Source organism: Vulpes vulpes, chromosome 11 (genome assembly GCF_048418805.1).
Source record: "Vulpes vulpes isolate BD-2025 chromosome 11, VulVul3, whole genome shotgun sequence".
Lineage (NCBI taxonomy): Eukaryota > Metazoa > Chordata > Mammalia > Carnivora > Canidae > Vulpes > Vulpes vulpes.
This window is the reverse complement of record NC_132790.1, coordinates 61716217-61740854: the sequence shown is the minus strand read 5'-3', so window position 1 is coordinate 61740854 and position 24638 is coordinate 61716217. Positions and strand designations below refer to the sequence as shown.

The 24638-nt window shown below is 38.0% G+C and overlaps 1 protein-coding gene across 2 annotated transcripts in view; it reads left to right on the top strand.

Moving 5' to 3' along the window:
• ULK4 (unc-51 like kinase 4) overlaps positions 1–24638 on the top strand; it is a 589543-nt gene that overhangs the window by 126774 nt on the left and 438131 nt on the right. For both annotated transcript variants that reach the window (XM_026000954.2, XM_072726539.1), the window contains exons 20-21: positions 1473–1634; positions 20611–20793. In XM_026000954.2, coding sequence (XP_025856739.1) covers positions 1473–1634; positions 20611–20793 — 345 coding nt within the window. The remainder of the gene's footprint in view (positions 1–1472; positions 1635–20610; positions 20794–24638) is intronic.

Genomic DNA, 24638 nt, shown 5'->3' with positions numbered 1-24638 from the left:
GGAGCCTACTTAAAATTTTTTTTTTAATTTATAAATATCTCAAAAATTCATATTCCTTTAAGTACTTTTGTATTTTTTCTTGAACTCACTTAAGTTATGTGGAAACAGTTTGATCTTTTTTGAGGCTATCTTTTAAGCATGGTTAGGACAATCCAGAACAACCTTTAGTGTTAATTTGGTGACGCTGCTCAGGTAATACCTTTCTTGGGACATTGCCTTGTAATTTAGGTGGTGTTTGGCTGATTGGCATGCTAATTATTCCCAGCCCTGAGTGATTCCTAAGGATTGTTCTTCTTGCTCCTTTTGATTTTAAAATCCTCTTCCATTTTTATGTTCTTACTACATATTTTTCAGATTATTTCATCCCTTTAATTTTTTAAGTTTATTTTTCTTTTTCCAGTTTTTATACAAATTCCAGTTGGTTAATATACAGTGTGTTTCAAGTATGGAATTTAGTGAGTCATTAAATGTAACACCTAGTGCTTATCACAAGTGCTTTCCTTAATACCGATCATCCATGTAACCCATCCCCCCAGCTCTCCTCCAGGTAACCTCAATTTGTTCTAAGAGTTTTTTTTTTTTATGGTTTGCCTTCTTTTTCCTCCCCATGTTCTTCTGTTTCAGTCCTTAAATTCCATGAGTGAAATCATATAATTGTCTTTCTCTGACTTATTTTACTATTTTATTTACTTTTTATTATCTGAAGCATAATACCTGTCATTGCAAATGGCAAGATTTCATTCTTTTTGATGGCTGATTAATATTCCTTGTGTATGTGTGTATACTACATCTTTTTGCATTCATCAGTCGATGAACATTTGAGCTCTTTCCATAATTTGGCTGTTATAGATAATGCTGTCCCTTCAAATCAGTATTTTGTATCCTTTAGGTAAATACCTAGTAGTGTAATTGCTAGATCATAGAATAGTTTTTTTTTTTTTTTTTTTTTTTTTAGATTTTATTAATTTGAGAGAGAGCAAGCATGAGAGAGGGGAAGGGCAGAGGGAGAGAGAGAGAGAAGCATATTCCTCTATGAGCAGGGAACCTTAGGTGGGACTTGATCCCAGGACCCTGAGATCATGCCCTGAGCTGAAGGCAGGCACATAACCAGCTGAGCCACCCACTCTGTAGTGTAGTTCTGTTTTTAACTTTCTGAGGAAACTTCATACTATTTTCTAGAGTCTGTCATTTTATTTTTATTAAAATATATTTAGATTATGTTATGCTAAGTTTTAGCGATTAAAAGATTAAACTGATTTAGTGATTAAATTGTCATAATTTCATAATGGCCTGAAAGAATGATCACACCTCCTAATTACCTAACGCACACAGGGGCAGATGATATACTCTTGTATCAGACCTTTATTATCACTGGTTATGAAGAAATTTCATGTATGTATTTCTCCTATTAAATAACTACCTTTTTTTTTTTTTTTTAAATAACTACCTTTTACTCTTCTCCCTTTCTCTAGGAAGAGCGTGTTGTGAATCACATGGCAGCAAAGATTATTGAAAACGTCTGCACTACCTTTTCTGCTCAGGCTCAGGGCTTTATTACAGGAGAAATTGGACCCGTTTTATGGTACCTATTCAGACATTCCACTGTTGATTCTCTCAGGATAACAGCAATCTCGGTAAGATGGAGCATCTTTTGGGAACATATCTGGGTATATTTAAACACCAAGTATATTTAAACACAAGAACTGTCCTGGAAATAGAGTAAATTTCATTGGATAAGTAGGACACAGAAATGGTGAGAACAATAATTTTAAGGCAAAATTTTCAAAACTGGGACTGGTAAACCTTGGGATTGGGGGAAGTTGCGGTAGGATCTTATGGGACCATACATATTGTCTCAGAAATGATTGGGAAGTGATAGTGGAAAGCTGTGCTCCTGGGTAGGGTACAGCATTTGGTTTGGTTTATGTTTAGTGTTGCCTGACTTTTTCTTTTAGCTCCTTCTTTCAGATTTTATGCTAGATACACTTATCATGAATTAATTATAAAGTGAATTCACGTTATGTTCAGGCATCTGTGGTTTTGCAGCTTTTGTATTTTGATTGGCTGTCTACTACTTTGCTCATATGGTTATAGTGACTTGGTGCAAAAGATAATTATGTATGAAGATGTGTTAACATGGTTGTATCAATTTAATACTCTGTTGAACAAATACAACCCTTACTCATATGATTTATTAAAATGGTCTTTTTGATCACTAGTCTCCTCTGTACTCAACATTATATGGCAGCCTTGCTGTCTTTCTTTTGCTTGATCATTCTTGTGCTTCTCCCCTTTGTCCTTCATTCTCTTTCCTTAAACCTCCAACCTTCATTTTCCTGTTACAGTTGATGAACTGTCCCTTTTGGCAGAGACAAACATCTCCATGTTTCTTCACATCTTCTTTCTGTTCCCTTCTTGGGAATCTAACTTAAATGGTTACTTTTGCTTTTTCCTGAATCTTTAACCCTTACACTACTAGATCCTGCTAATTAGCATTCAAGTATTCTTTACCTCATTAAAAAAAGAAAAGCACACACGCAAACATATCAAAGGGTGTCTGGGCTGTACATCCCTCTTCACAGCCATACTTCTTTAAAGAGTTATTGTCACCAGCTGTTACTCCTTTCTGGTCTTATTTTCTCTTTAACCTAGTGTAGTATCTGTCCTAAAATGATACTGGAGATGATCTTGCTCAGATCTCCACTGACTTTCATATTGCTAAATCCTGGGGATATTTATTGATATTTTCCACTTTTTTTTTTTTTTTTTAGATTTTATTTATTTATTCATGAGAGACACAGGAAGAGAGGCAGAGACACAGGCAGAGGGAAAAGCAGGCTTCCTGCCGGGGAGCCTGATGCAGGCCTCAATCCTAGGACCCTGGGATCATAACCTGAACCAAAGGCAGATGCTTAACCTCTGAGCGACCCAGGCACCCTTCTTATCTTAAATTTAGCTATGTAATTTTGAAGATCAAATGCTAACCATTCTGCTCACTGAACATCATGAAGGAAAGGATATGTAACATCTGTCTCTGTCTCTCTCACATACACACACACAAATGCTTCTGGAGCCACATGATTTCAAAGTGGCCAAAAACCCCCTAATTATGGTGTTAGTAATTCCAGAAAGACTGTCTGAAAGAGTTACAAAGTATACCAGTGACCATTCTCAAGGAATCTTGAAATTCTATCTTAGAATATCCATTTTATATCACATCTTGTCTATATATAATGGAATATTACTCAGCCATCAAAAAGAATAAAATCTTGCCATTTGCAATGATGTGGTTGGAACTAGAGGGTATTATGCTAAGTGAAGTAATTCAGAGAAAGACAAATACCATCTGATTTCACTCATGTGGAATTTAAGAAACAAAACAGGTGAACATAGAGGAAGGAAATGAAAAATAAAATAAGATAAAAACAGGGAGACAAACCATCAGAGACTCTTAACTGTAGGAAACAAACTGAGGGTTGTTGGAGGGGATGGGAGAGGGGAAGTGGGTGGGGGTAACTGGGTGATGGACATTAGGAGGCACTTAATGTAATGAGCACTGGGTGTTCTCTGCAACTGATGAATTACTAAATTCTACCTCTGAAACTAATAATACAGTGCATGTTAATTAAATTGAATTTAAATAAAAAATTTAAAGAACATCCATTTTAATGCTGGGCCTTTAAAAAATATTTCTTGTTTTAATTAGGTTTATGTTATTTTTATCTTTATATTCAAACATGATTTCTTTCCTTGGCAAAGTTTTTTCCAGTTCCCACCAAAGTTGTGTACCTTTTAGCCTTTGCTTCACCTAGCATTAAGCTTTACCCTTTCATCCTGGGGTTTTTATATTTTGTTCTTAGCATTTACCTGAATCATTCATTTTTTACTGAAATTTTGCCCATTGTCCCAAAAAAGTCTCTCCTTTCTTCGCTCCAAAATCCCATTCAGTATCATATGTTCCAGATCGTTTTTCTATTTCTTTAGTTTCCTTCCACTATGAAATAGTTCCTCAGTCTTCCTGTGTATTTCATGTCCGTTACAATTTTAAAGAATATAGGTCTTTTATTTTGTAGGGAGTCTGGTGCTTTCTCATGAGATTTTCTTAGCACCTTTGAGGACTCCTGCCTGTAACCAGTCTGTGATTTAGCCATAGGAGGATCATCTATTTTTATTATTCCTTCTCTATCAGAGGTTGGCAAATGTTTGCTATAAAGGCCCAAGTTATAAACATCTGGGGCCTTGTAGACCACGTGTAGTTTCTGTTGCACATCTTTTTTGTTTCGTTCTCTACTGCCCCTTTAAAAATGTAAAAAACATTAAAAAAAAAAGATTTCATTTATTTGAGAGAGAGAGAAACAGAGCATGCATGAGTGGTGGGGGGTGGGAGGAGAAGGAAAAGCAGACTCTCTGTTGAGTAGGGAGCCAGATGTGGGACTCCATCCTAGGATCCTGAGATCATGACCTGTGTGGAAGGCAGACACTAAACTGACTGAGCCATTCAAGCACCTCTCTTTTTTCTTTTTTAAAAGATTTTGTTTATTTGAGAGAGTGAGCACAAGTGGAGGGTGGAGGGCAGTGTAAGGCAGATGGAGAAGCAGACTCCTTCACTGAATGAGGAGCCAGATGCAGAGTTCAATCTCAGGACCGCGAGATCATGACTTGAGCCAAAAGCAGATGCTTAACTGACTGAGCCACCCAGGCGCCCCCACAACCATTCTTATTATATACCTCATGAGTTGTGGAAAAATAGGCCTTTGGTATTGCTTGGTATTCTATTGTAAGGAAGCTCTTTCCCTTCTCCCATGTGTATATGTGTATTTATATCATTACTTTGATGAATAATTACTTTGTGCAATGGGTCATAATTTGATATTACTGCCAATATCCTTCTTTGTTGAGATGCCAAAGTCATCCTAGATTTAGCCAATGCAGTCCCTTCAAGCTAGCTTCTGTGTTCTGTGGACCTATCTCTATCATGTTTGAGCATTTCATTATTTTCTGACAGCACATGGGTGTTCTGGGTTAATTTGTGCTTTTTCTCTGCCAGCTCTGGAACCAGTCATTTCTCTGGGGAACCTTTGGTATTTTTTTTTTTTTATTTATTTATGATAGTTACACAGAGAGAGAGAGGCAGACATAGGCAGAGGGAGAAGCAGGCTCCATGCACCGGGAGCCCGACGTGGGTATTCGATCCCGAGTCTGCAGGATCGCGCCCTGGGCCAAAGGCAGGCGCCAAACCGCTGCGCCACCCAGGGATCCCGAACCTTTGGTATTTAGAAGCCAAGATCTGGACACTCTTTGTGCTTATTGCTATGGGGTGTCATTGTTTCTAGGCCTTCTTAATATTCAGAGTTAGAAAAAAATATATCCATTCATACACATACATTTATAATTGCTTTTATATATATTATACATATTTGGAACAAAATTCATGCATTCATATCAATACTTCCAATTTTAATTCAATACCTTAAGATTCTTTCAAGCCTTCCCACTTCCCATGTTTGTAAATCCCTTCTCAGGTAGAGACAGACCTGGTTCCCATTACTCTCCATACTTCTACTGATTTGTTTAGTCAGTCAAATTTACTTCTTTGTAACAGACTCTATCAACTCTGGCCACCTCTGCTATGTCATCCTCTGTCTTCCTTGCCATTGCCACTCTTCCTCCTTCACCCCTGTGCTTGGTTCCTCCTCTCCCCAATGCCCCCTTTCCTCAAATGCAGACATATTGACCTTGGGAGAAGGGAAGGTGAGAGGAGACAGATTAAGAAAAATGAAGGGTTAGGTATTCTTTTTTATACATTCTCTTCCCTTAACTCCTCCCACCTCACTGTTCACACTCAGGTACTTAACCTGTCTTAGGAGGCTCATTCCTGAGTGTCTTTCAGGTCTGTCTTACCTCTCTCTGCTATGTTTCTACCTCCACTGTCTAGGAATTGGTGAGCACTTTTTACTTTCAGTGCAATATTATTTAATGCATTTAGCACCTTTTGCTTAGTAAATCAGTTGTATTAGCATATTATACTATAAATCCTTATTGGTTATAAACTCCTTTAAAACCAAGACTATATATATATATATTTTTTTTTTTTTTTTTAAAGATTTTATTTATTCATGAGAGACAGTCAGAGACACAGGCAGAGGGAGAAGCAGGCTTCACGCAGGGAGCCCGACGTGGGACTCCATCCCGGGACTCCAGGATCACGCCCTGGGCCAAAGGCAGGCGCCAAACCACTGAGCCCACAAGGGGGATAGTCAGGGATCCCCCCAAGACTATATTTTTTCATCTCTCTCTTTCTCTGAAGCCAGGTCTTTGATTACAAGTTAGGATTTTTCCTGCAAAGATTGAGAGAGAGGGATCCTTCTGTCCCACATTATGAATGGGGGGGGGGGGGGGATCATGAGTAGTTGGTTAATAACATTTAACATCCCTCATTATTGGGGAGACGAGGAAAAAAATAGTAAATAAAAATAAATAATAAAAAGGTAGGGTGATCATTTTTATTATATAAAATATAAATATATTACATATATTTTATTATGTAAAAGTATGAAATCATTGTTGGGGGGATCCTAAAATAAAGTTATTCTAATGTAATCTTAAGAAAATTGTTTCTGTCTTGTAAACAGGTTTACATGAGGATTTATTAAAGATTGAGGTGGCAGAAACTGAAAACAGACATTCTGAAGACACTTGATGCAAATTCCTAGCAGGGAATGACAATTGCTTCCTCCCTAGCATGCCTTACAGAGCTGAACTTCCTTTTTTTTTTTTTTTTTTTCCAAATTCTTCTCTCAGGAATGTGTGCCAGAGGTTAATATGCCCATTTGGTGATAAAGATGGGAATTCTTATCACAGCCTTCAAGATCTCAGGTGGTTTGGCCCCTGCCTACCTTTTTTATAATGTCTCCTAAAGCTCATTGTCTCACTCTTTGCATTTCAACCACACTTTGTTCTGACATTTTATAGAATTTGCAAGCACTTCTCTGCCTCAGGATTTACCCCCTTATTGTTCCCTATGCCTGGATACTCTTTTCACATGGCTGAGTCTTCATCTTTCAGGTATCAGTTTAAATGTTACCTCCTCTGGTGACATCCCCTGGCTCCTCAAATCTCTTTGTATTTTTGCGCATAGCAACGACCACAGCTCTATTAATATAATGTATATAAGCATGGTTTTCCCTATTCGTGTCAGTTCTAGGAGGGTAGGAGCCCTTTGTCTTGTTCACTTCCTAAGCACACATGGTAGGTGTTTGGTAGGTCTCTGTTAACCAGATGAAGTTCTGCATGAGTTCTGCTGGAGAAGAGTGGTGTTCAGAGCTGGGGCACTGAGCTGCTTCTTGTTTTGTTTGTAATGGTCTGTGCTGTCTCTGCCATTGATTTCCTGGTCATATCTTGGTCCCATAGATTCCCCTGTATCAGCGTGGTCCCCAGCCCAGCAGCATCAGCAGCACCTGGGAATTTGTTAGAAATACCGGTTGTTGGCCCTTGACTTAGACCTGCTGAATTGGAGTCTCTAGGGGAGGGGCTCAGTAATCTGCATGTTAACAAGCCTCCAGCTGATTCTAATACCTGCTGAAGTGGGAGAACCATTGCCCTAGTCCTTGAAGCTTTTGGAAATACTGGCATGGTGTGAAGTGAAAGACCGTGAATTTCTCCTTCCCATGTGGGGATGGCTTTATGGCTTATGGATTGGTTTTTGGGAGGAGTGGACCTGATTTAGGAATATACTGGATGAATAAAAGATTACTAGAATTATTAGGATTACAAGGAATCTCTATGAACCATTGTGGGGGACCAGAGAAACCTGTAGAGTTAAATTGAGTAGGATTGCGCCCATGAGGAAGATAAGTGGAGTAAACATAATTGCTGATGGGCTGAGATGAAGGGGATAAAAAGTGAAGAATTTTGCAACGTTGTGGTTCCCTCTGGGGTTGGCGAGGAGCCTTTCAAGGAACATTGACTACTACTTCCACTTTACATGCCCCCCAACCCCTATTCTGATGTATTTTAATATGTCTCAGGAGTCAGATGAGAGTGTGTATAATTTAAAAAAGCTCCCAAGGTAATTTTGATAGGATGAAAAAAATATTCAAAAGACAAAATACAAATGGTTTTTAAAGTTATTATTCCATGGTGATTCTGTCCATGTTTCTAATAGATATGCGTCCTCCATTTTGACTTAGTCTATTTCTTAGAAATTGCTTTTGTTATGTAGACCGTCAGGACTTCTGGAGGTAACACAATGTTCTTTTTGAAGCAAATTTTGAAGTGAATTTTAGACTAGAAGTGGTTTTTTTCCCCCCCAGTTTTAAAATGTAATTTCAAGCTCTTTTTTATTAAGTAAATATTTCAAAACCAGTGCACTGGAGATCTGACTTGAGATTTGATTTTTTTTTTTTTTTTTGGTTCAGAAAATACAAGCCACTAATGTGCTCTTGAGCCTCCATGAAGCTCTCAACTGTTTGATACCCAGAAGTGGGTTAAAGGTTATTTTCTGCATGAGCTTTTTAAAATGGAAAGTCTGTTAGGCTTTTGAGCAGTATTCTGAAGATGAGACACTCCAGTTGCCCTCATATTGGTTTGAACACATTTGGAAGTAGTCTGGACAAATCTTTGATCAAGAAATATCCCCATTATGATCAGGTAGGGATTTTATATTGTTAGAAAGTCAGTTTTGCTGTGAGAGCTGCCCCAACAGTTGTTAAAATGCCAACGACAGTGTTTCGCGTCTTGAGGTCACTATTGGAAGAACCCTTAATTTGTTCAAAAAGTTCTGATTGAAGCATGACCTTTAGGGACTCTGTTTAAAATGCTGTTTTTTAGAAAAAATTTTGGATTAAAATAATTCTGTTTTGACTTCATACACAGCAATTTTCTTAGATCCACTATAAATGAGGTTTAAAAACTTTCACATTCTAGAATAGAGCTAGCTTTGTTTTTAGTAAATTTATTTTTCATATTCTTATTTTCAGATATTAGTTGCTACTTTTCTACTGAAACATATACAGTTTGGGCATTAGACTTGAAGAATCCTACTTTCATGGTTTCCAAGCCATCATGTCTAACTTAGCCAACTGTAACTCCCATGGAAGGGAGAGGAGAGACTAAAAATAGGATTCTATTCAAAATAGAGCGATATTTTTTTCCTGTAATTTCATTCTGCTATGACTATCTGTAAATGAATAGAGATCCCTGGTGTATGTTTGACAGAGTCAGTGATTATTGTTATATTTTCTAGCTTTATTGAGATGTCATTGACATAACATTGTTTAAGTTTAAGATGTACTACATGTTGATTTGATACATGTGTATATTGCAAAATGATTACTACCACAGTGTTAGGTAACCTCTGCATCATATCACATACTTAACTTTCTTTTTTGTAGTGAGGACATTTACAATTTATTCTCTCAACAACTTTCAAACATATACTGCAATATTATTAACTATAATCACCATGCTGTACATTAGATTCTCAGAACTTATTAACTATAAAATTGGAAGTTTGTATGCTTTGACCAACATTTACCCATCTCCGCCCCCCACCCTCACCCCCCCAGCCTCTGGGAACCACCATTTTAGTTTGTTTCTATGAGCTTAGCTTTTTTAGATTCCACATGTAAGTACTTAAATATCATATAGTATCCGTCTTTCTTGGTCTTATCCCACTTAGCATAATGACTTAAAGGTCGACTACCCCATGTTGTTGCAAATAGCTGAGTTTCCTTTTCTCTTGTGCCTGAATAATATTCCATTATGTATATGTGTAACATATACCACATCTTCTTTATCAATTCATCCATTGATTGACTCAAGTTATTTTCATATCTTGGCTATTGTGAATAATGCTGCAGTGAGCATGGGGGTACAGATATATCTTTGAGATCCTGTTTTCATTTGTCAGTGACTATTGAGACAAGATTATACATCCCATATGATAATCAGTTCCATGAGGAAAGGGACTCTGTTTTGGCAGAAGGGTGTATATGTAGTGCTTTGCAAATGCTTAGTTTTCAGTGTGTTTGTTCAGTAATTTCAGATATGGTAGTAAATATATACACTATTAATAATGTAAATTTTCCTGGGATGCCTGGATGGGCTCATTTGGTGAAGCGTCTGACTCTTGATTTTGGCTCAGATCATGATCTCAGGGTTATAGGTTTGGGCCCCATGTTAGGCTCCACACTCAGCAGAGTCAGCTTGAGATTCTCCCTCCCTCCCCTTGCTTGCTCTCTCAAATAAATCTTAAAAAAAAAATAATATAAATTTTCTTTAAATATTTATTTCCATCTAATTAAAAATGTGTAATATAGTCATGGCATCAGAATGTAATTTAAAAATTATTATAAAAGTGCATTTTTTGAAAACTTTGAACAGGACATATGTAAAAGGGTGAAGACTTCCTTGTCTTTTCTCTACCCCTCACCTTTTGGTCCCACCCCAGGAGACAGCAATTTGAGAGGGTCCTTTTAGATTTTCATTGTTACTAGTTGCATTATCTTTTCCTTTTGGGTTATAATAAGGTCACATCAGCATTTTCATAAGGATTGGAACTAAAGTTTTAGCATTGAGTAAATATATGTACTTTAAATGTTCATTTTGGTAGAAGATTGAGTTTATACCAATCAACATTTGTTTTCCTTATTTTATCGATAGGAATAACTTTTAAAGGAAGTTCATCTTTGGAGATAGAAAAAATATTTAATTTTTTTTCCTGAGATTTTTAAGAAAAAGAAAATATTTTTTGAAATCTTTATCTTTCCCCTCTTTCCTTACAATTCTTTTTTTTTTTTTTTTTTTAGAGCACATGCTTATGCTGAGAGGTGGGAGGAGGGGCAGAAGGAGAGGGAGAGACAGTTTTAAGCAGAATTGTACTGAACCAGGAGCCCTGCAGCAGGCTCGATCTCATGACCCCAATATCATGGCCTGATGCGAAATCAATAGTCTGATGCTTAACTGAGCCACCGAGGTGCCCCTTACAATTCATCTTATGTTTGATTGTTTAACTATTGATCAAGGTTATAGATCTGTTAAAAACATAAATCAGAAAGAATGAGGTTATAAGACATTAGCTATAATGTTTTTGTAAAACTATTTCTTTCTTTGTAGTCTCTTATATATGCACAGAATTTGACCATCTCCCATACCCGCCTCCCCCCCCCCCCTTTTTTTTTTTGCTTTAAATCTTTTGAGGTTTTTCCATTGCTTATGGCATAAAATTCAAAAGTCCTGGTTTGGTAGACCAACTGTGGCTCCAGCATATTTCCTACTCTCTGTTTTTCCTCCTACATCTGAAATGTGTTTTCATTGCATCAACTTCCCTTTCTTAAAACATGCTCTTCATCTTCATGTCTCTGTGTGAACACTTGTTCTCTGCTTTCTGGCTGGATTTTTTAAATTCAATTTTAAAAAATTCCAGTATACATTCAATTAACATACAATGTTTTATTAGTTTCAGGTATACAATAGAGTGATTCAACAATTCTATACATTACTCAGTGCTCATTATAAGTGTATTCTTCCTCCCCTTCACCTGTTTCACCTTCCTCCCCCCCACCTACTTCCCCTCTGGTAACCATCAGTTCTCTATTGTTGAGTCTATTTTTTTCATCTTTATTTTAAAAATTCATTTTGTTACTTAAATTTCACATATGAGTGAAATTGTATACTGTTTTTCTTTCTCTGACTGGTTTATTTCACTTAGTATAATATTCTTAAACTCGATCCAGGTTGTTGGAAATGGCAAGATTTCATCCCCCCGTGCCCCATATCTTGGCTGTTTTTCTTCCTTTTTTTTTTTTTTTTTTGGAAGTTCAGTTTGCCAACATATAGTATAACACCCAGTGCTCATCCATCAAGTGCCCTCCTCAGTGCCCATCACCCAATTACCCCAACCTCCCGCCCACCTCCCCTTCTGCAACCCTTTGTTTCCCAGAGTTGGGAGTCTCTCATGGTTTGTCTCCCTCTCTAATTTTGCCCACTCAGTTCCCCTCCATTCCCTTATAATCCCTTTAATATTTCTTATATTCCCCGTATGAGTGAAACCATACCATATAATGATTGTCCTTCACTGATAGACTTATTTCATTCAGCATAATACCCTTCAGTTCCATCCACATTGAAGCAAGTGGTGGGTACTTGTCGTTTCTGATGGCTAAGTAATATTCTGTTGTGTGTGTGTGTGTGTGTATATATATATATATATATACACATATATACACACCACATCCTTTATCCATTCATCTGTCGAAGGACATTGTGGCTCCTTCTGCAGTTTGGCTATTTTGGACATTGCTGCTATAAACATTGGGGTGCAGGTGTCCTGATGTTTCATTACATCTGTATCTTTGGGGTAAATACCCAGTAGTGCAAATGCTGGGTCATAGGGTAGCTCTATTTTTAACTTCTTGAAGAACCTCCACACTGTTTTCCGGAGTGGCTGTACCAGTTTGCACTCCCACCAACAGTGCAAGAGGGTTTCCCTTTCTCCACATCCTCTCCAACATTTATTGTTTCCTGTCTTGTTAATTTTCTCCATTCTCACTGGTGTGAGGTGGTATCTCATTGTGGTTTTGATTTGTATTTCCCTGATGGCAAGTGATGCAGAGCATTTTCTCATGTGTTGTTGGCCATGTGTAAGTCGTCTTTGGAGAAATTTCTGTTCATGTCTTTTGCCCATTTCATGATTTGGACTGTTTGTTTCTTGGGTGTTGAGTTTGATAAGTTCTTTATAGAATTTGGATACTAGTTCTTTATCTGATATGTCATTTGCAAATATCTCCACCCATTCTGTAGGTTGTATTTTAGTTTTTTTGACTGTTTATTTTGCTGTGCAGAAGCATTTTATCTTAAGTCCCAGTAGTTCATTTTTCCTTTTGTTTCCCTTGCCTTCATAGATGTATCTTGCAAGAAGTTACTGTGGCCAAGTTCAAAAAGGGTGTTGCCTGGTTCTCCTCTAGGATTTTGATGGAATCTTATCTCACAACTAGATCTTTCATCCATTTTGAGTTTATCTTTGTGTATGGTTTAAGAGAATGGACTAGTTTCATTCTTCTGCACATGGCTGTCCAATTTCCTCAGCACCATTTATTGAGGAAACTCTCCGTTTTCTAGTGGATATTCTTTCCTGCTCTGTCAAATATTAGTTGACCATAAATTGTCTGGATTCTTTATTTTATTCTTTTGATCTGTCTGTTTTGTGCCAGTACCATGCTGTCTTGATGATCACAGCTTTGTAGTACAGCTTGAAATCTGGCATTGTGATGACCCCAGCATTGGTTTTCTTTTTCAAAATTCCTCTGGGTATTCGAGGTCTTCTCTGATTGAATACAAATCTCAAGATTATTCCAACCTTGGGAAGGTTTCCAACCATGGAAAAAACCATGGTATTTTTTTTTTAATTTTTTTTATTTATTTATGATAGGCACACAGTGAGAGAGAGAGAAGCAGAGACATAGGCAGAGGGAGAAGCAGGCTCCATGCACCGGGAGCCCGACGTGGGATTCGATCCCGGGTCTCCAGGATCGCGCCCCGGGCTAAAGGCAGGCGCCAAACCGCTGCGCCACCCAGGGATCCCAACCATGGTATTTTTTATAGGGATTGAGTTGAATGTGTAAATTGCTCTGGGTAGCATAGATATTTTCAAAATATTTATTATTCCAATCCATGAACATGGAATATTTTTCCATCTCTTTGTGTCTTCCTCAAGTTCTTTTAGAAGTCTTCTGTAGTTTTTAGGGTATAGGTCCTTTACCTGTTTGGTTAGGTTTATTCCTAGGTATCTTATGGTTTTGGGAGCAATTGTAAATGGGATTGATTCCCTAACTTCTCTTTCTTCAGTGTCATTGTTAGTGCGTAGAAATGCCACTGATTTCTGTGCATTGATTTTTGTATGCTGCCACATTGCTGAATTGCTGTATGAGTTCTGGCAAACTTGGGGTGGAGTCTTTTTTGGGTTTTCTATATACAGTATCATGTCATATACAAAGAGGCAGAGTTTGATTCTTCTTTGCCAATTTGAATGCCTTTTATTTCTTTTGGCTGTCTGATTGCTGAGGCTAGGACTTTCTAGTACTATGTTGAATAGCGGTGGAGAGAGTGGACATCCTGATTGTGTTCCTTATCTTAGGGGAAAGGCTCTGTTTTTCCCCGTTGAGAATGATATTTGCTGTGGACTTTTCATAAATGGTTTTTAAGATATTGAGGAATGTTCCTCTATCCCTACAGCTTGAAGAGTTTTAATGAGGAATGGATGCTGTATTTCGTCAAGTGCTCTCTCTGCATCTATTGAGAGGATCATATGGTTCTTGTTTTTTCTCTTTGTTGATGTGATCTATCATGCTGATTGTTTAATGAGTGTTGAACCACACTTGCATCCCGGGGATAAATCTCACTTGGTCATGGTGAATAAACCTCTTCATGTACTGTTGGATATTGGCTAGTATCTTGGTGAGAATTACTGCATCCGTGTTCATCAGGGATATTGGCGTATAAGTCTCCTTTTGGTGGGGTCTTAGTCTGGTTTTGGAATTAAGGTGATGCTGGCCTCATAAAACGAGTTTGGAAGTATTCCGTCACTTTCTATCCTTCAGAACAGTTTTAGTAGAATAGGTATTATTTCTTCTTTAATCGTTTGATAGAATTCCCCAGGGAAGCCATCTGACCCTGGACTTTTGTGTCTTGGGAAGTTTTTGATGACTGACTCAATTTCCTCGCTGGTTATTGGCCTGTTTAGGTATTTCATTTCTTCCTGTTCCAGTTTTGTTAATTTGTAGCATTCCAGAAATGCATCCATTTCTTCTAGATTGCCTAAATTGTTGGCAGATAGCTGCTTATAATATGTTCTTAAAATCATTTGTATTTCCTTGGTTTTGGTTGTGTTTGCTCCTCTTTCATTCGTGATTTTATTAAGTCCTTTTTCTTTTTATAAAGCTGGCTAAGGATTTATCTATCTTATTAATTTTTTGAAAGAGCGAACTCTCCTGGTTTTATCTGTTGTACAGTTCTTCTAGTCTCTATTTCATTGAGTTCTGCTCAAATCTTATCTCTCTTCTTCTGCTTGGTGTAGGTTTTACTTGCTGTTCTTTCTCCAGTTCCTTTAGGTGTGAGGTTAGCTTGTGTACTTGAGTTTTTTTTCCAATTTTTTGAGGGTGGTTTGTATCGCAGTGTTTCCCTCCTAGGACTGCTTTTGCTGTATCCCAAAGATTTTGAACGGTTGTATCTTCATTCTCATTAATTTCCACAAATCTCTTTAATTCTTCTCTAATTTCCTGGTTGACCCATTCATCTTTTAGTAGGATGCTCTTTAGCCTCCGTGTGTTTGAGTTTCTTCCAAGTTTCTTCTTGTGATTGAGTTCTAGTTTCAAAGCATTGTGGTCTGAACATATGCAGGGACAATCCCAATCTTTTGGTATCGGTTGAGACCTGATTTGTGACCCAGTAGGTGGTCTCTTCTGGAGAAAGTTCCATGTGCACTTGAGAAGAATGTGTATTCCGTTACGTTTGGATGGAAAGTTGTGTATATATCTGTGAAATCTATTTGGTCCAGTGTATCATTTAAGGCCCTTGTTTCTTTGGAGATGTTGTGCTTAGAAGATCTGTCATTTGCTGAAAGTGCCGTGTTGAAGTTTCCTATTAGTGTATTATTAAGTATCTCTTTACTTTGGTTGTTAATTGACTGATCTACTTGGCAGTTCCTACATTAGAGGGATACATATTTATGATTCTTAGGTGTTCTTGTTGGATAGACCCTTTAAGTATGATATAGTGTCCCTCGTCATCTCTTACTACAGTCTTTGATATGAACTCTGTAATTTATCTCATCCTCATATGAGGATTGCTATCCCAGCTCTCTTTTGAGGACCATTTGAATGGTAAATGGCTCTCCACTCCATCATTTTCAGCTGGAGGTGTCCTTAGGTCTAAGATGAGTCCCTTGTAGACAGCATATAGATGGGTCTTGCTTTTTTATCCAGTCTGATAACCTGGCATCTTTTGATGGGATCATTTATCCCTTTCACGTTCAGGGCAACTATTGAAAGATATGAATTTAGTGTCATAATATTACCTATTCAGTCTCTGTTTTTGTGGATTGTTTCTTTGGGCTCCCTCTTTCTTTTACAGGGTGCCCCCTTAATACAGAGCCGGTTTCGTGGTCACGTATTCTTTCAGTTTCTACGTATCCCGGAAGCTCTTTATCTCTCTTTCTATTCTGAATGACAGCCACGCTGGATAAAGTATTCATGGTGGCTGCGTGTTCTTTTCATTTAGTACCCTGTATATGTTATGCCAGCCCTTTCTGGCCTGCTAGGTGTCTGTGGAGAGGTCTGTTAATCTGCTATTTCTCCCCATTTAAGTTAAGAATCTCTTGTCTCACACTGTTTTAAGAATTTTCTCTTTATCTTTGAATTTTGCAAGTTTCACTGTTAAATGTTGAGGTGTTGAATGTTTTTTATTGATTTTTCGGGGGTTCCTCTCTATCTCTTGGATCTGAATGCCTGTTTCCTTCCCCAGATTTGGGTAATTCTCAGCTATGATTTGTTCAAACATACTTTGTGGTCCTCTTTTTGTCTCAGCCTTTTCTGGAATCCCAATTAGACATATATTCTTCCTTCTCCAGCTATCATTTATTTCCCTAAGCCTTTCCTCATGGGCAGTAAATGTTTTTCCCTTTTTTTTTTTTTTTTTTTTTGCCCTCAGCTTCCTTCCTTTCCATCAACGTGTCTTTTATGTCATTCACTCTCTCTTCTACCTTATTAACCCTAGCAGTTAGAACATCCAGTTTGGATTGCATCTCATTTAGTATATTTTTAATTTTGCCCTGATTAGACTTCAGTACTGCAATAATGAAACCTCTAGCGTGCTTTGTACTTTTTTCCAGTGCCACCAATATTGTCATAATTGTATTTCTGACATTGTACTGAAATCCTAATTATGTAACTCTGTGGCAGAGAGTACTGTTTCTGGTTCTTTCTTTTGTGGTGAATTCTTCCTTCTAGTCATTTTGTCCAGTGCAGAGTGGTTGAATGAGTGGGCTGAGTCAAAAATATCAACCATGACCTAAGTAAAATACACCCTAGGTGACTCCGAAGAGGTCAGAGACTAGAAAATAAAAGAAAAAGATGAACAGAACAAAATAAAACATTGACCTCTAAGGTCAAAATCAAATTTTAAAACAAAGTAGTAAAAATAAAAAGCAAAAACTCAAAAACAAAGAAGAAGAAAAAAATAATAGAGAAATAAAGAAAAAAGAAAGAAAAGGTGGGGATGCCATTGTGGTGAGGCAGTGGTAGTGAAGAGAGAATATCGTCTGAGGGATCCTAGAAAGGTGATCTTGGTCTGAGTGTATTTTCTTCTGTATGTTAGAAGATGCTCAATCACAAGTTTATGTAAACCAACACTTATAGACAGCCCCAACATTGACCCCCAAAGCATAAACAAGATAGAAGAGGGGGACAGAATGGGAAGGAGGAGATAATATAATCTCACAGAATGAACCAGCACGGTGTTCCACTTGCTTCTGGGTCTGTGTTTGTTATGTTTTAGAAAGTACTAATTTCTAGCATTGTAATGCAAAACAAGGCAGAAAAAAAAAAAACCCAAATACCCATATCTTGAATATGTACCAAAATTAACTTGAATATGTTGAAGGGAATCCAGAAGTGAAAAGTATATCTAAAACATGTAACTGTAGGAATATGAAAGTCAAAAAGGAAAAACTTAAAAATGAAGAGCTGTTAAAATATTGTAGGATATTTATATTAAGGTGGGAAAAGAGAAAATATTGGAAAGTTTTAGACTGATATAAAAATGAGTTGTAATGGTAAAAGGAAAGAAAAATGAAAAAAAGGACCGTCTAGTTCTATATACTATTTTCCCTCAGTCTTGGAGCTTTCTAGTGCTGCTTTGTCAGTAAACTTGTTCTTCCCATGTTCTTCCAGTAGTTCTTCTGGGGGAGGGGTCTGCTGTGCTGATTCTCAGGTGTCTGTGCCTGGCGGTGATGTCCTGCTCCTTGCCAGGTGTTGGGCTGTGTGTGAGCTGTTTATGCTATGAGGCCTGTTTCCTAGAGGCCCTGCCTCTCCCAGGCACAAGGTGACACAAGGAAGAAAACAAAAATGATGGCGGCCAGATTTCCAGCTCTGGAGTCGAGCTCCCCGTGAGTAACTAATGCAGTCTCCCAGTCCACACTGGCCTAGATGTTCCTAAGGGCAGATGGAGGTGCACTGATCTGCACAGCTTGCAAGGCGCCTGGTTGCAGGAGAGTTTTCGCTGTCCTGTGCTCTCTGTGCTTCTGCCTGTCCAGGGGGAACGCAAGATCTCTGGCTTTGTCTGCTTGGGATCTGGGGCTCTGTTCCACTGGACCCGTCCTCCTGGGGACTGCCTCTCCTGAAGGGAACCGAGCACAGCCAACTGTGTCTGGAGCCCGTCTGACTGGCTTCTCCAAAATGCCCTGGAGGGCTGCCGCGCTCCAGCCCTTTATCGATATTGGACTCTTGTTTTATGGTGAGCTTTCCCCCCAGGCGTCCCTCCTCTTGTAGTGACTCCAGGAATCTTGAGGCTTCACTGCTCCTCCTGTGGTTCAGCCCGATTTCCCTGCTAAGTGCTTTTCTGTCGGGGAAAACTGCGCAGATTTATAAAGTTCCCGCTTCTCCAGGGCTTGGGTTTCGTGGCCTGGAGGCTTTCGCAGCTCAGCTTTAGCCTGGCTACTCGAGGTTCCCTTCCCCTACTTTATTATTTATATATTTTTTTCACCTTCCTACCTTGTTAGAAGTGAAAACTTTTCTCCCTGTAGCATTGCAGCTGTTCTCTCTTAAAATCTTAGGTTGAATATGTAAGTGTTCAGGATGCTTTGAAAATTATCGAGGTAAGTTAGTGGGCCCAGGTGAGTTGAGGACCCCTACTCTTCCGCCATCTTGCCCCATCTCCGATTTCGTTCTTTTTTATGACTGAATGATATTCCAGTGTGTGTGTGATATTCCAGTATACACACATAAACACGCATATACACGCTCACACACCACCTCTTCTTTATCCATTCATCAGTCAGTGGAAACTTGGGCTGCCTCCATACTTTGGTGTGGTAAATAATCCTGCAATAAACAATAATAAATAAGGGTGCATGTATTCCTTTGAATTAGTGTTTTTGTATTTTTGGAGTAAACACTGAGTTATGATTACTAGATTATAAGTAAACACTGAGTTATATGATTACTAGATTATAAGATAGTTGTCTTTTTAACTTTTTGAGGAACCTCTGTACTTTATTCGACAGTGGCTGTACCAGTTTGCATTCCTACCAACAGTGCATGAAGGTTCATTTTTCTCTACATCTTCATCAACACTTGTTTCTTCTGTTTTTGACTTTAGCCATTCTTACAGGAATGAGGTGATATCTTATTGTGGTTTTGATTTTCATTTCCATGATGATGAGTGATGTTCATCTTTTGATGTGTCTGTTGGCCATCTGGATGTCTTCTTTGGAGAAATGTCTGTTCATGTCTTCAGCCCATTTTTTAAATTGGATTATTTAGTTTTTGGGTGTTGAGTTGTGAACATTTTTATATATTTCGGATACTAATTCTTACAGAGTTATTTGCAAATATCTTTTCCCATTCTGTACATGGTCATTTTGTTCTGTTGATTGTTTCCTTTTCTGTGCAGAAGCTTTTTGTTTTGGTGTGGTCCCAATAGTTTATTTTTGCTTTTCCCCCCTTGCTTCAGGAGACATATCTAAAAACAGTTGCCATGTCTGATACCAGAGAAATTACTCCCTGTGTTATCTTCCAGGATTTTTATAGTTTTAGGTCTCACATTTAGGTCCAGGCTAGAATTTTCTTTACTTTTCTGCCTGTCCACTTCCCACCTACCCATCAGCCAGCTCAAGGTCATCTTCCTGTGTTGTTGACGTGCTTTACTTTCTTTTCCAAGTATATTTCAGTGAAATCATTTCTGTTATAACATTTGTTCCATTCTATTACTTTATTAATTGTGTTTTATCTCCAATAGTTTGTGAGCAAGTTAAGAAAAGCTCAGATGTCTGATTATCTTGGTTTGAATTCTAGCTTTGCCACTTAGTAGGTATATGCCTTTTGGCAAGTAACTTAAGTATTCTATGACTTAGCTCTATTGTCTATAAAATAGGTTAATACCAATACCTTTTTTATATGTTATTGGGAGAATTAAATGTGATCATCTTCAGATACTCTGAGATAACATTTTTCACATGCTAAACAGTAAATGTTAGATATTTATTTTTATGGTTGTTTATTCAGTCCTTATTAGTGTCTCCAAAAAAAGAAGACACTTGATGGTTTTTATTATTTAAAGGGAAGTTTTCTATACAGACTTATAAATTAGTTTATCATTTTTGCTAATGATTTAAAATATTTATGCTTATCATAGAAGTTTTGTTGTCTTTAGTTTTTACTGGTGGCTGGATTGTTTCATTTTTAAATATGCTGAAAATTTTCACCTTTCTTATGCCAAAATAAGTAATTAAGGAGCCAGGTAAGCACCCTCTATTTCTTTACACAGTAACATGTGTTATCTTTCTGAGGCATGGTTAATGCCCTTGGGTTGTCTGACCTTGTTCTTCTGTCTATGCAGGCCTTGTGTCGAATCACCCGTCATTCTCCTACTGCCTTCCAGAATGTTATTGAGAAGGTGGGACTGAACTCAGTAATAAACTCCCTGGCCTCAGCCATCTGCAAAGTTCAGCAGTACATGTTGACCTTGTTTACTACAATGCTGTCTTGTGGGATTCATCTTCAGAGGCTAATCCAAGAAAAGGTTTGAGTTAGATTTCACCTATTACTGTACTTTAAAAATTGTTGTTGAGCTACTACAATTGCAGGGGAAAACAAGTAATGCCATTTCTGCAGAATGTAGTTTTCATCTCAGGGGACCTTTTTGAACTTTGCCAAATGTCTGTACCCCAGGCCATTCATCTGAAGATGTTGTGGAGTCTTTTAGTGATTAAAATAGAAATCCAGTAAATGGCTCTGCCGGCATGTTCCATTTCATTAATGAAAAGTTGGAAGATTTATGAGTCCTTTCTATATGATGATATTCCTTATGCCTCTTCCTCCTCAGCCCCCATCTCAACCCCCATATGCTTTGTCTTTTGTTTGGAGGGTCCCTTTATATTCTCTGCTTACTTGGACTCATTTTTACCCCTTTCCTTGTCTAATATTTGGCTAACACAAAGCACCTTGACAACTCATTTTCTCTTGTTTTTAATTTAGTTTCCTTCTAATCCTAGGATATTCCTTTATTTTATATATAGTAGAATTTTAAAATATTCAGTTCCGATTACAAAACTTGCACAGCTATGAAGAAGTCTCTGTAATAGCCTTCCTCAACATTCCTCTCCAGTTGCCTGATAGTGATCTGCTGACGAGAAGCAATAGGCATCACCTGGGAGAGGGTTGGAAATGCATCTTCTTAAGCCCCACCTCGAGCCTGCTGAATCTCAATCTATGTTTTAATGAGATCTCTAGGTGGTTTGTTTGAAGTCTATAATTTAAGAAGCCCTGTCCTAGAGTATTAGTATTGGGTGAGGTGTTAACAGGTAGAAAAAGTGGACCATGTTTATATATACATGTTTGGAAAGCTATGTGTCAAAGTGAAAGAGATAGTTTTAATTGTACAGCTTTTCCCAGTGTTTTTGTATGCTCATGCATATTATGTATCTTCACTAGGGGAATGTAGTGTGTGGTGTTCTTTAAACTTACTGGACCAGTTATCCTTTTTTTAGAGAGGAGATGCCTGTCAAATTGGAGTTTTGAGAACTTGGTTAAGGTAATGCTACTAATAAGTGTAGAATGGAACCACTTTCTTACAGTTTTTGCCTTGGTTCTTCTGTGTTAGGGTCCACACACTAAATTCTGGTTTTTATAATAAAAGTTAAAATTTCAGTAATTATGAATAATTTATTTATCTAGTAAACCTGATCTGTCAAACTCAAGATGGAGAGTAAATCATTTCTTGCCTTTACTCTGATTAGTCCGATTTAGACTGCTAAGAAGTTTGAGCCTCAGAGAAACAAATTTTTTCCCCAAAAGTCTGTGTATCTAATTTTTGCTATTAAATTTTCTAAGTCATTAAATATTGTTACATTGTATTTGAAAAAGCACCATTTGAATAGTTTTACGGTATAAATTGTGATAAGAGAGGCTGAGTCTTTTTTTTGCCCTCAGAACAGATATGGATTTTGTTCCAATATGGTATTTTACAAAGGGAGTAAAATAAGATGCATTGATTAATATGATTTTTGTAATTGTTTTATAATGTATATTCCATATTAACATAATAATCGAATGCTGAAAGGTATTGAATAAGTAATCTTTTGATTTTGATTAATATTGGTGCTGAAAAAAATTATGGTAGAAAAGATATAATACAAAATTTACTATCTTCACCATTTTTAAATTTATAGTTAGTAGCGGTAAGTTTATTCACATTGTTTTGGGACAGATCTCTAGAATACTTTCATCTTTCGAAACCAACACCCTGTGCCCATTAAACATTTAGGATGCTGTGTTTTAAGGCTTTGGATTTTATTTGAATCTGTTTTAGTAGGCCTCCTCTGACATGGAACTGGCAGAGAAAGGGGGTGATACCTGTGCCTACCATATTGGAGTGGAAGTTCAGGTTCCCCAGTGGGCTTCTGTTGGCACTCGAGAGGTACAGAGAGCCCCTGTTTACTGCTGTACTGGGGTGGAAGTCCACACTTTCCATAGGCCTCCTTTGATGCCTGTCCCCCCAAGCCGGGAGTGGGGAGCGCTCCTCATTTACTATCTCCCCTGGCACCAAAGAGTGGGAGTGTGAGCCTCATCATATCTGGTGGAAGGTGCTCAAGGTGCAGGCTTCCCGCTTGCCTTTTCTGCTGCCATCTTGACAGGGAAAGGAATCTTATTACTGCTATATATGGACAGTGGCTCAGGCTCTCCATGTGGTCTGTACTGATACCAGAGTTAGGGCGAATGGCTACTGTTACTGCTAGGGTGAGATGTTATTGCCAGATCTCCACTTGCTTTTTTCTGGTATTGTTCTCATGGGGAGAGTGTCAACAGTTGACTATTGAGGGTAGGAGTCTAGGCTCTCTACTTGCCCTTTGCTGATGGGGCTGGGATCATGGTTTTTCCATGATGTTTGGTTGGAGTAGAGTAGCTATGGTTTGAAAGTTTTCGATCTCCCTGAGCTGCCCCTTTCTTGGTCCTTTGGCTCTAGAGAGCTGACCTTTCTTGTGTTTTGTTCCTATTGGTGTTCCTAGGTTTCTAGATTATCCAACACTCAATCCAGGATATCTGAGGCAAAACAAACAAACAAAAAAAGCAGTGAGCTCACTGCCAAGTGGATGCTCAGGTGCTGAGGTTCCTACTGGTTCTTCTTCTCTCTACTTTTCTGAGTTGTCTTACGTTTGTTTATATCCAATGTCCAGGGTTTTTAGTTGTGCTTAGTGAGAAGAATAGGAAACAGTGCATCATCTTCTCTCTTATCCTTTATTTTTTAAAATGTTTCTATGACAGGTCAATAATATAGAGTGAATTCTCATTTAAAATGGAGGATTCTATTTTTTAATTAAAAAGAATTACCATTTATTGAACATTTACTATGGGCTAGTTAGTGACTTGCCATCCTGGGGCAAATAAGTTTCATGGATGAAACTTAGTGTGTTGAGTAATTTTGTCAAGTTCGTGAGGATGTCAGTGCTAGAGCTAATGCTCATGCCAGACAAATGAGGATGCAGAACAATTTTGGATAGTGTTGATGCTCTGAAGAACAGAAAACAGTAATGTGATAGAGTGCAATAGGCAGTTGTGCAGGGAGTGGAGCCATATATCATCATCTGGATGGGCAGGGCAGGGTGAATGTCAGGGAAGGCCTCTCTGAGGAGGTGTCATTCCATCTGAGCCCCGAATGACAAGAAGGAGTTTGCCCTGTGAAATCTCTGGGGAAAGAACTTTGTAGTTTAGCTTCCCTGAGGCATGAGAGATCTTGGGAAGATCTAGAAAGAGAAAAAAGGCCCACAGAGCTAAACCTAGTGAGCAAGAGGAAAGAAGCCATTGGGAAGAAGCTGGGATGGGGTGGAGGGAGAGAGACCTAGATCATGTGGGGTTGTGGTCTTCCTCACAGGTTTTATTTTACTTAAAAAAGTGCATTTAAAAAATATACATGTATGTTTCAGGAGCAGGTTTAGCAACCTTCTTATTGCTAAGTTGAGTTACTTTTCTGAGTGTTTGGTTATTGACAGGTTAGAATGAATGGAAGAGGAGAGGACCTAGGAACAAATACCAGGTTTACTCTTTCCTATTGGACAGAAGAAGAACTGCATGTGTACTTTTGGGGAATCATGGCCTGTATATCATGATCTTTTTAAAATGGAAAATCAGTCCCCTAAAGAAGTTCATGGTATTCCTTTTAAATAAGAGAAATTACTGTTCAGTTCTGAGAAATTAGAAGCTAAAGAATAATACAGAATCAGCTATAATCTTACTGCCCAGAAATAATGACTATTAACACGTGGGTCTGTCTCCTTTTAGTCTTTTGTCTGTGTGTCTATGTATTTTATGCACACATTTATAAAATTAAGATCAAAATGTGTAGGTTTATCTTTTTTTAAGATTTGGAGA